The following is a 12,237-nucleotide window of genomic DNA, read 5'->3' on the forward strand; positions in this document are numbered from 1 at the left end:
TGACCCCACAAGGAACAAGGTAGGTTCCAGTTTGTAGGCTTCTGATCTAATCAGAAAACTGACTGAATAATCACCATTGTATCAGTCAAGTAATAATGTTGAGTATGATTCTCATTTACATTTCTAAAGCAACATAAAAATAACCCCTTTTAAATGGTACCCACTCACTTTCTCCTTATATGCTAATGCTTGTCATAATTTCAAAGCCTGAAGAGAGATTTCCTGCAAAACATTTCACTGACTTAAAGTCGCACATGCTCACAGTTGCAATTGCCAGGTTACAAACATGAATTAACTCTGCTTCCAAATCAACTACGTATTGATAAGTCCTCAGGGCTGACAACTTGTACACCTTGATTTTAAACTCTAGGAGTTATTTCAAGGCTTTAGGATATTTAGCATTAAAAATTCTAACTTTATCCTGAGTCTTTAGTGAAATCGAAGTATTGTCACCTGGAGAAGAAAATGGCAACCCATTCCAGTATTCGTGCCTGGGAAACTCCAAGGACAGAGAAATTTGGCAGGCTATCATCCATGGGCTGTAGAGTCAGACACGACTTAGTGACTAAACACATACACATAAGTACTGTCAACAGTACTAATAATCTAACCAGAAATCAACTCCCTTATTTTTTTCCCCTTATTTTTTAACTGAAAAATTTATTTTTATTTATCTTCTAAAATTTATTTTTTTTTGAGGATAATTACTTTACAATGTTGTATTGGTTTCTGCCATACAACAATGTGAATCAGCTGTAAGTAGACATATATCCCCTCCCTCCCACCCTATTCCTCATCCCACCCCTCTAGGTCATCACAGATCACCAGCTTGAACTTCCCTGTGTTATACAACACTCTCTAATTTGTAAAATTGTTATTTTTTTCTCTTTGCTAAAATTGTATCATTTCAATTAATTCCTGTAGTTGCACTGATTTCCAAAGAATTTTATTTCCTGATTTGAAGTAGTGAACTGCAACTTAGTGCCATGACAGAATTAAGGCAATTGGGGAATTAGAGTTAACCTTTGAATAACTCGGGGGTAAGGGGTACTCACTCTCTGAGCAGTTGAAAATCTATGTATAACTTGTAGTTGGCCCTCCGTACCAACAGTTACACATCCATGGATTCAACCAACCTTGAACCATGCAATAGTGTAGTATTTACTATTGAAAAAAATCTGTATATCAGTGGATTCAAGCAGCTCAAATCCATGTTGTTCAAGGGTCAACTGTAACTTGAAGCCAAATACTTATCATACCATGGTTTTTAATTAATGTTGTGACATTTGTACAACAGGTGACTGCATTTACATTGTGTACATATTTTATATTTTGAAGTATTCAGCTTTTGGTATTTATTCAGATTTATGTGGGCTCTATATAAAAGCTTGCCATTTTGATCTTCTGTTCAGCGATGCTAAGTGGCTCCCTGTCACATGGCAAGCCCTACCAAAGAAAGAAGAAAGATTCTCCCTTGGGAAAAAAATGCTTCTTGGGTTTTTTTCTCCCTCTCTTCCTCTTTCCTTCATTTCATAAAGTGGTTTACAAAAATAAACAATATAATATGTAGTTTAAAAAAATCAAAAGAAACAAGATGATGTGGCAAAAAGAGTTGGAAAAATAAAATAAAGGCATGCTAGAGCCACAATAAGTGCCTAGAGATCTTCTATACTTGTTAATGGTAGTTATAAATGCAGTTCTGATTGCTAGAAACCATAGCAAAAGGAGGGAAATGCTACCATTTACACGATTCATCATTCCTATATGATGCTGTTTTGGTTGCTAATGAGAAACATTAATGAGAAAGCATAACAGTTATTCTTTAGAGGAGAAACAGAGTCTTAAACCAAGGTGTTCTTACTGAAGAGGGGCAGTGCACCAGGAAAGTGTACTGGAGCAGGGAGATGAGTCAAGGCTAGGAGGAAGCCACAGCTAAAAGAGAACAGACTTGTGGATACCCACGGGGGGCGGGAGAAGAAGAGAGGGGACAAATTGAGAAAGTAGCATTGAACCATATACATTACCATATGTAAAATTAGATAGCCAGTGGAAATTTACTGCATGACGCAGAGAGCTCAAATCTGGTGCTCTGTGGCAACCCAGAGGTGTGAATGGGGTGGGAGGTAGGATGGAAGGGACATATGTATACCTATGGCTGATTCATGGTGATGTATGCCAACACAACATTGTAAAGCAATTATCCTCCAATTAAAAATAAATAAAATTTTAAAAATATCCTTGGGTAAATAATATATTAGAAGGGAAAATAATAGGAAAATGATTCAAGGTGAGCTTTAAGTAATCTGAACTATAGGACTTTGTCAAAGACAAATTACAGTTGTAGAACAATCTGTACATGATAAACCTCAACAATACAGAATTAAAATGATTAGACAGAAGCCAAGAGAGGAAGTTGGACAGAAGGTGGAATGGAACCGCATATATGAATATGCTACTTTCCAATTAATCTATATTTTGTGCTCAGAAAAGAGTATTTAAAATCAATAAATCAAGTCATAGAGATGAAAGTATATATTTAAGGATATAAAGGTAAACACTGAGGAAAATAATATATTCATTTAAAATTAGATAATTTTGAAGGGCAGAGGGAAAGGAGGAAGAACCAAATATTGAAAACTTTCATTATCATTCAAATTAAGGAATAAGTAATGAAATAGATGATTGTGTTAGATAATACAATTAAGAGAGCAACCAAGAGTAAAAAATAAAAACCATCACAAAAAATACAAAAATAAAGAGATAAAAAAACTGAAAAATAAAATAAAAAGAATCAAGATTTAAAAATAAATTTTCTCTCCATTCAATGTCTGAGCTCTTTATCTTGAGAAATCTTCAAAGAGCAAATTTGTGAATATTTGAACTTTTCTGCTCTTACTTAACTGCTGCCTGAACCCTATACTTTTTTTAATTAGAAACTGTCAGAAAAAAAAATTCTTGGAAAGCAGAAACTGTTCATGAGTAATAAACAGCAGGAAGAAAAGGATGCAGACCTGGGTCACCTTTAGAACTCACACATGAGCTGAGGAAAGACACATGTCAGTGGGAAGAATCTAGTAGTTAAATAAAAAGCATGGGTTAAAAAGGTTCCAGCCTTTAGAATATAAAAATCTCCAGTTATAGTCAATTACTATCCATTTTGTACAACAGATACCTTCTATTTTAGTTGCTAATAAAGCACTACACAACTTGGGAGGAAAAAAAGCATGGGTTATGTCTGAAGTCAGGCAGTAACTATTTCAGAGCCACATTAAGCAGCCACAGCAGCTTGGGGGTGAGCACAGGGGTTAGGAACTGCCAGGCTCACAGCCCAAACTCAGGCCAGTGATATCCTCAAGGAGAATCTGCTACAAAGTCACCAAAGCCACTGTTTCCATTTTCCTTTCTTCAACCCTACAAAAAGAATGCTGTTGTCTTACAGAGCCCCAGCAAGAAGCAAAGAGACCAAAAACTGACATCAGGTGTGTGTCAGATTGTCTGGAAAGAGATGGCTGCAAGGTTTGTGAGACATACTCCTCAAAGGTTAGGACTCATCAGGTGCTTGCCCCTTCAAGCAGGGCCTGATTCACTGCTGGCTTTTCATCCTGAGTCAATCCATCCTACATCAACTGCTCTATGCAATGAAAGCTCTTAAGGGAAAAATGCTTGTAATGCTTCTCCTATTTCTAAAATCCAGACCTAGTATTTCTTTCTTCTTCTTTTTTTTTTTTTTTTGTTGTTGTTCAGTCATCCAGTTGTGTCCAACTTGGTAACCCCATGAACAGCAGCACGCCAGGCCTCCCTGTCTCTCACTATCTCCCAGAGTTTACCCAAGTTCATGTTCATTGCATCTGTGATGCTGTCCAGCCATATCATCCTCTGAGGCCCTCTTCTCCTTCTGCCCTCAATCTTTCCCAGCATCAGGGACTTCTCCAATGAGTCATCTATTCACATCAGACGACCAGAATACTGGAGCTTCAGCTTCAGTCCTTCCAGTCAATATTCAGAGTTGGTCTCCTCTAATATTGACTGATCTCCTTGCTGTCCAAGGGGCTTTCAGGAGTATTCTCCAGCACCACAGTTCGAAGGCATCAGTTCTTTGGTGTCTGTCTTCTTTATGGTCCAGCTCTCAGAACTGTACGTGACCACTGGGAAGACCATAACCTTGACTATACAGACCTTTGTCGGCAAAGTAATGTCTCTGCTTTTCAGCACACTGTCTAGGTTTGCCATCGCTTTCCTGCCAAGAAGCAATTGTCTTCTGATTTCATGGCTGCAGTCACTATCAGCAGTGATTTTGGAGTCCAAGAAGAGAAAATCTGTCACTACCTCCAACTTTTTCCCTTCTATTTGCCATGCAGTAATGGGGGAGGATGCCATGATCTTAATTTTTTTAATCTTTAGTCTTAAACTGGCTCTTTCACTCTTTTCCTTCACCCTCATCAAGAGGTTCTTTAGCTCCTCTTCGCTTTCTGCCATTAGAGTGGTATCATCTGCATATCTGAGGTTGTTGATGTTTTCTATCTATCTTGATTCCAGCTTGTACCTTATAGTTAGTTCACAGAGAATACAGCTCATTGTATATAGCTCACTATTCAGGTTCTCTTGTCATTTTACTAAGTTCTATTTGTGTAACAGTCTTCTAGCTTGAGATCTTTAAGAATAGGCACTTATGTTAACTCTTCCTGGCACATCATTTAGGTGCTTAACTAATTATATTAAACTAATGAAGGAACCTTACATATTTTTATTTACCCATGGAGCAACTTACTTGTAAATAACATAGATAAATCCAACTGCAACAAAACAAATGGAGTTTGACATTAACATATTTTGGCTACCAAGCCTCAATTCCCCCTTCCTAAAAAGCACCAATTTCTTCCGAGGATTTAACTTTCCTCCATTGCATACCATCTTCCTGAGTGATACCCACCTCCCACTATGAATGCTGGATAACAAACTGTCACATGACTTAGCCTGGTCAATCAGACGTCTGATTCTGATTCTTGAACAGCATATAGTGATAGAGCAAATAGATGGACATCATCCATGATGCAGAAATGTACTGATCACTTATTCCCATGGTTGACCATTGTTTCACTTTTTAGCTCTACTAGAATTCTCAAAGTTCTTTTTTATTTGCAAGCTTAGACCCCCAGAATTTTCACCTTAACTCTTTGAACCTACACATTATAGCTTCCCCAAAATTACCTTTGAATATATTAGCAAATTAGTTTCTGATGCTTACAGTCAATAACCGTAGATATACAATTGCAAGGATCAAGATGAAATAAGAAACTCAATTAAATGAAACCAAACAAACCAAAAGTCAGGTGTTCAGTATGGCCTGACCAAATACTTAAATGCTAGACATTTTTATTTAGCCTTAAGTGTCATCCTAGGACCTCTCTGTTCCTTGATATCTGGGAAAAACTGGATGGAGTCTCTCAATTCTATATCCCATAGTAATCTTTCTCACAGATTTCTGAAATTTCCCCATTTATATTCTTCTCCCATCCTGTGATTTTTGGGGTGTCCATTCTCACATATTCATTCTCTCTTCCAAACTACATTTACTAAGACAGGAATGTCAGCCATCTCACCAACTCACACACACACACACACACACACACACACATAAAAAATATCTGTAGTATAGTAGGAAGCAATGTGATTTTATGACCTTGAGCAGGTTGCTTAACCCCTTTGTACCTTAGTTACCACACACTGTAAAATGGATAATTGTTTTAAAAATTAAATGAGATAATACCTGTTAATTTTATAGCTTATGATGACCTCATACACAGTAAATATTCAACACTGATTTCCTAGCCAAGCTAGAAAATTCTGCTCTAGAACTCAGTGCTGGGAGAGGTCAGCACATACATCATGCATTTTAAACAAACAAACAAAAAAATGCATCCTAACTCCTCTCAACATTTTACAGCCACCACACAACTAGATACTTCACCTTCTGCTAAGCAGAATCCAGACTCTCCTTCTTCTTGGAATTTACTTTTTTCCTACGTCTCCCTCCTCTGGCCACTCATTTTCCTGTCTTCAGAGTAACTTAAAAAATTCCTCTGCTGTACCAGGAACCCAGGCCCTTTGGCTTTCACTCTATATGGACACTTTACCAAGTGAAGACATTTCCTTACCAAAGAAAGAATTTCTGGTTTCTACTCTTCAAATGACAAAATTTATTCTATCTAGTTATACCTAGAATATGGGCTTTCGGACCCTAGTCGTCTTCACAGTACCCATGTGGATTTTTTCACATTTATTTATTAATGAATAGTTTAAAAGTACATAATATTCTTTTCCAGCTTTATTGAGATATAATTGACTTATAGCACGGCATAAGTTTAAGGTATACAGCATAATGAGCTGACTTACATATACCATGAAATGAATACCACAGTAAGTTTAGTGAACATCCACCAAAGCATATGGGCTTCCCTGTGACTCAGATGGTTAAGAATCCCCCTGCCATGTGGGAGACCTGAGTTCAGTCTCTGGGTTGGAAAGATCCCCTGCAGAAGGGAACAGCTACCCACTCCTGTATTCTGGCCTGGAGAATTTCATGGGCTGTACAGTCCATGGGGTCATAAAGAGCTGGACACAGCTTGGTGACTTTCACTTTCACCATCTCATATAGATACAAAATTAAAGAAATAGGGAAAAAAAATACTTCTCTTTGCCATGAAAGTTCTTAGGATTTACTCTCAACAAGAATGAAGGCAATTAAAAGATGCCAACCCCCAATTACAGGATAAGTTTAACTACAATATGATAAATATAATTAACACAGTTGTATAAAACTTTCCTTTAAGTAAAACTTACTTTTAAATTTTAAGTAAATGTATTTTAGAAGAAAATTCTATTTCACTACTATCAGTGGCAAAATAGTATTAAGTTTAAATGTTAGTCTTTCAGTCATGTCAGACTCTTTGTGACCCCATGGACTGTAGCCCGCCAGGCTCCTCTGTCCATAGGATTTCCCAGGCAAGAATTCGGGAGTGAGTGGCCATTCTCTTCTCCAGGGGATCCTCCTGATTCAAGGATGGCAAATTCTTTACTGTCTGAGCCACCATTACTTGCCACCATAAGATTACCTTAAAATACTTACTTTAAAATAAAACAGATGTTTATGTGCCACCTAAAATCATCATGCATTACTAGTGATCCATATATCAAAATTTGGTAAATAAATGTCCTTTCGTGGACACCAAGAGTGTGGGCTGGGAAGGAAATAGGTGGAAAGTCTGTTGTATTTGCGTATTACTAATACTGTGGGTATGGAGAGGGAGTAGGTGAGGGTGAGTATATATTGATGGGATCAGTTTAGAAATCAGACAGAAAGGATGGTCCAGAGACAAGATTCTGAGGACTGATACCATCTTGTATCCTGCATTACAGTTCTACAGCACCCAAGAGAAAGGCTAATGTTAATTTAATTGAATTGTATTCTGCTATTAGAATTCAAGGCCATTATAAATAAATGTTGAAAATCTAGAAATGTCAGGGATCATGCTATCTGAATTATCCAAAAAGAAATACATTTTAACCAACTGATCCACTTTAATACAGTGTCTGAAACTTAAAACAATTTGATAAACTTATCGCCATTGACATTACTCACTTCAGCCTTTTAATTAATAAAAGCAAAATGGAAACTCTTTAGATTCCTTTATGCTTTCTCTGTTCAAATAATGTCCCAAACTTATAGAGGAAAATTAAACATGTGGCACTAGCCTAAAAATCTGTGTTAAAGTTCTAAGGCTCTGCATCAAGTCAGTAAATAACAAAACCCATGATGCTTCCATTGGGAGAGTAAAATGCTTTATTGCTGAATATAGAGTCTCTGTGCATGCCTAAGTGCACGAGAATGTCACCCCATTTGAAATATATGTAGCACAATGACTGGCTGATCAATAACTCCTAATAAGTACCCTCCAGGTGTCAGGGATAATTCATGAGACATATTTGACCCTTAAGTATCCCCTGGGTTAGGGCGATAGTACATCTTTGCAACTCCAGTCACATTACACTAGAGTTTCTGTCAAGATGTTTGACAGCTTCATTTTGTCACAGGGTTCTCCTACATCAAACACAGAGGCACGGTGCTCCTGATCTATACCTGAAATGTGCTTCCCTACAGATCTCAAATGAAAGAAAAACTGCTCCTGTGCTTGTATCAAGAGTATATTTTTTGAGGATATCTTCCAGCTATTGATATCGATGATATCTTCAGCCTCAAATACCAATTCATAATATTTAAATCTTATTGAATACATTTTTTCACATTATTTGGTTGTACTGAATAAAATGCAGCAAGCCTTTAAGAAAAAAACTTCCCTAGGAGTCATCCTATTATTTGATCTCCAAGAGTTGCAGGAAATTATAGGAAAACAAAAATAATTTAGCTTTATTGTAACTATACCATGCAACCATTATGCCATACAATAAAATGACCTGGTTGATAAAAGAACCAGCAAACTAGCACTTGTCACAAAAAGCTATTTAAGTATCTATCTAAAGTTTAGATACATACATAAATATTCTTAAGCTATTTTTACCCCCATTTAAATGCATTTTCTTCCTTCCTGTTACAGAGATGAATATTTTCATGCAACAGCATCTCCTGTAACACTAACTTTTAGCATTGGCATCTGGAATCATTTACAGCTATATTATACTTAACATTTAAGCATAAATGAAATAAAAAATTAATAAACAGTACCACATTCATGATTATATTGATATATGAAATGTTGAAGAAAATACACATTTATTAACTTTGTAACTCTACCCAAACAGATTTTTCAGAAGTCTTAGAGTTCAAATAACCACAATTTATAGCACAACATATATAAAAATGCAACATACCTCACATTAGCATCAAGTTTGTCCATTACAGGAAATAGGCATGGGTGAGTTGGATATGAGCGCCCACTGGATACTGCAATGGGGAAATAACAAAAAGGGGGTTAGACAAGAAGACAATGTAGAAAAATAAAAGTCATTAAGGGAAAAAATGCCAAATAATCATTGCTTCCTAATAATTAAGACTTTTGTATAGGATTGGAAAAGTAATAAACAATATTACAGCAAAAAGTTATTGGCATACTGAGATATGGCATAGATGAGTGCTGCATCAAAGAAACTCACAGATGAGTTTCTCTGCATTTGATTAATCTCCTAGAGATTAGAACATAAAGGCATTTCTTTTTACTACATGTTTAACCTATTTATTTATTATTTTTTGCTCTTCCCAGAAACATACTTATTTATATGATCTACATTAGAACACCAGCTGGTGAAAACTTAGAACACTGTCTAAGATGGTCAGCCATCTTGTTTCCTATGAGAATTTTTCAGGTTGCTATTTAAAAAACCCTTTTTGAGTGTGGATAATCATATCTTTTTGAGACTCTGTAATAGTAAACTCTTGAGAACCCTCTTCCTAGGAAAAAAAAAATAGGTGTGCATGCATACACACACACCTTTTCTGGGAAGCCCACAATTCCTTGAGGCCTTTCCATGAAGCCCAGGCTAAGGACTCACAATCGAAGAGGAGGTCAACTTTCAAGCTACTGATAGTTCCTCTAGCACAGACCTTTAGAAGACCTCACACTCTTTAACGGACAGACACTCACTGATCTCCACCAAGTCAGTCCTCTGACCTAGCTGTGTAGTTTCGATTCGCAGAAAAATTCCTGTATTTCTCACCACATTTATTCCAAAACATGGTGAATCAGAGAACACAGGGGCAGAGGTCAGTCTGTTTCTTTTGAGGTTACCTTAAGCAAGACCCTTTTTCTTCTAACTACATCATCTATTCAATACTTCTCAATAAACAGAAGGGATGGGAAGAGATGATCGCTGGGTTTACTTCTAGCTCTGATATTCTATAATTCCATCTGCTGGCTTTCTAGTAAAATTTTACAGGGAAGAAACTGTAAATATGTTTATGTACATAACACAACCATGAAAGTCAGCCTGAGCCCTGGGATTCCTTGGTCAGCATGAACCAAACACATATGCCTGGCAGCCAGGAAAAAAATGACAGGCCACCAGAGCTGGAAAGGACATAGATTTCTGTGTGTTTTTTTCTGTGTGTTTTTATTCTTTAAAACCTGTAAGATTAACATGGGCACCCATGTGCATTTGTGCATCTATGACAGGTGTGAGGAAGGCTGAGCCTATAGGGCTCAATTCCCTACTCTGACCTCAAGCAAAGCACCTCTGTCTACCTCTATCTCTTTTACATTCTGAATCTGGAATAATCTTTTATTTGAAATACATAAGTACAAAGCCCTAAGCACTGAAGTAGTGGGATTCCACCCTTTGTACAAGTCTATCTAGAATCATTCCTGAAGTGAAATGATGTGTGTGCACATCTATTTTTTTCTAGGCAGACAATGATCAAGAGTTTACTAGATTGCCAAAGGGATATGATTACCCACTTCAAAGAAAGAAAGTGAAGTCGCTCGGTCATGTCTGACTCTTTGCGACCCCATGGGCTGTAACCCATCAGGCTCCTCCGTCCATGGGATTCTCCAGGCAACAATACTGGAGTGGGTTTCCATTTCCTTCTCCAGGGGATCTTCCCGAGTCAGGGATTGAACCCAGGTCTCCCACATTGCAGGCAGACGCTTTTACCGTCTGAGCCACCATGGATAAGCCACCCACTTCAAAAAGAGCTTAAAAAACTGAAAATACTCATACTATTTTAATCATAGCAATACAGTAACCTATTTATAGTAGTTAGTCCTAATGCAGATCATATAAATAACTGATGTTTTTGAAGAGCAAAAAATAACAGATTATCATTCATCCCTATGTCTTAAAATACAATCTATTTGCTAAAGAATCTCAAAGTTATAGCTTCACCCCAGGCCCTTCCCAGACTTGTATCACCTACCTGACATCTCAACTTAGATGATTAAAAAGCATTTCAAACTAAACTCATTTCCCACTCCACCACAACGAGATGCTCCTCCCCTAGCATCCTCCATCACAGTAAATAACTCCACCATTTATCCAGTAACACTTTTTTCCCCACACCCTACAATCAAACTGTTAGGAAATACCCTCCCCTACTTTGAAAATGATTCCTCAAGCTGACTTTTTCTTTCATTACCTTCAAAACCACACCTGATCCAAGCCACCATCTCCTTTCCCACCTGGGGTCCTAACCACTCTCCTAACTTTTGTAACTGGTCTCCTGCTGGCTCCACGATCATCTCTTCTCCCACAGTAGCATTTTTTAAATGGAAGTCAGATCATTTCTTGCCTATATAAAATACTAGTGGCTTCCTGTCACACTTAGAATAAAGTTTAAACCCCTTATCAGTTTGGGTTTTGCTTAATAGGTAAAATTCAAACTGATCCCATGGGTCACAACTTTGTCTAACTCAATGAAACTATGAACCATGTCAGATAGGGCCACCCAAGATGGATAGGTTATAGTGGAGAGTTCTGACAAAACGTGGCCCACTGGAAAAGGGAATGGCAAACCACTGCAGCATTCTTGCCTTGAGAACCCCGTGAACATTATGAAAAGGCAAAAAGATATGACAGTGAAAGATGAACTCCCCAGGTCAGTAGGTGCCCAATAAGCTACTGGAGAATGATGGAGAAATAGCTCCAGAAGGAATGAAGAGGCTGAGCCAAAGCAGAAACAACTCCCAGTGGTGGATGTGTCTGGTGGTGAAAGTAAAGTCTGATGCTGTGAAGAACAATACTGCATAGGAACCTGAAATGTTAGCTCCATAAAATAAGGTAAATTGGAAGTGGTCAAATAGGAAATGGTAAGAATGAACACTGACATTTTAGGTATCTGTGAACTAAAATGGACTGAAATGGGAAAATTTAATTCAGATGACCATTATTTCTACTACTGCGGGAAAGAATCCCTCAGAAGAAATGGAGAAGCTCTCATAGTCAACAAAAAAGTACAAGAAATGCAATACTTGGGTCCAATCTCAAAAGCGACAGAATGATCTCTGTCTATTTCTAAGGCAAACCATTCAATATCACAGTAATCCAAGTCTATGTCCTAAACCACTAATGCTGAAGAAACTGAAGTTGAATGGTTCTATGAAGACCTACAAGACCTTCTAGAACTAACAGCAAAAAAAAAAAAAAGATGTCTTTTTTATCATAGGGGACTGGAATGCAAAAGTAGGAAGTCAAGAGATAACCAGATTAAGTTTGACCCTGGAATAAAAATGA

The 12,237-nt window shown here is 37.4% G+C and overlaps 1 protein-coding gene across 4 annotated transcripts in view; it reads right to left on the reverse strand.

Annotated features, from left to right (window-relative positions):
- The window catches only part of HTR4 (5-hydroxytryptamine receptor 4), a 179,318-nt gene that overhangs the window by 149,098 nt on the left and 17,983 nt on the right, over nucleotides 1-12,237 (reverse strand). For all 4 annotated transcript variants that reach the window (XM_065935900.1, XM_065935883.1, XM_065935890.1 and 1 more), the window contains exon 2: nucleotides 8,887-8,959. In XM_065935900.1, the coding sequence (XP_065791972.1) occupies nucleotides 8,887-8,912 (26 nt within the window). In that variant the 5' untranslated portion in view covers nucleotides 8,913-8,959. The remainder of the gene's footprint in view (nucleotides 1-8,886; nucleotides 8,960-12,237) is intronic.

Source organism: Muntiacus reevesi, chromosome 1 (genome assembly GCF_963930625.1).
Source record: "Muntiacus reevesi chromosome 1, mMunRee1.1, whole genome shotgun sequence".
NCBI lineage: Eukaryota > Metazoa > Chordata > Mammalia > Artiodactyla > Cervidae > Muntiacus > Muntiacus reevesi.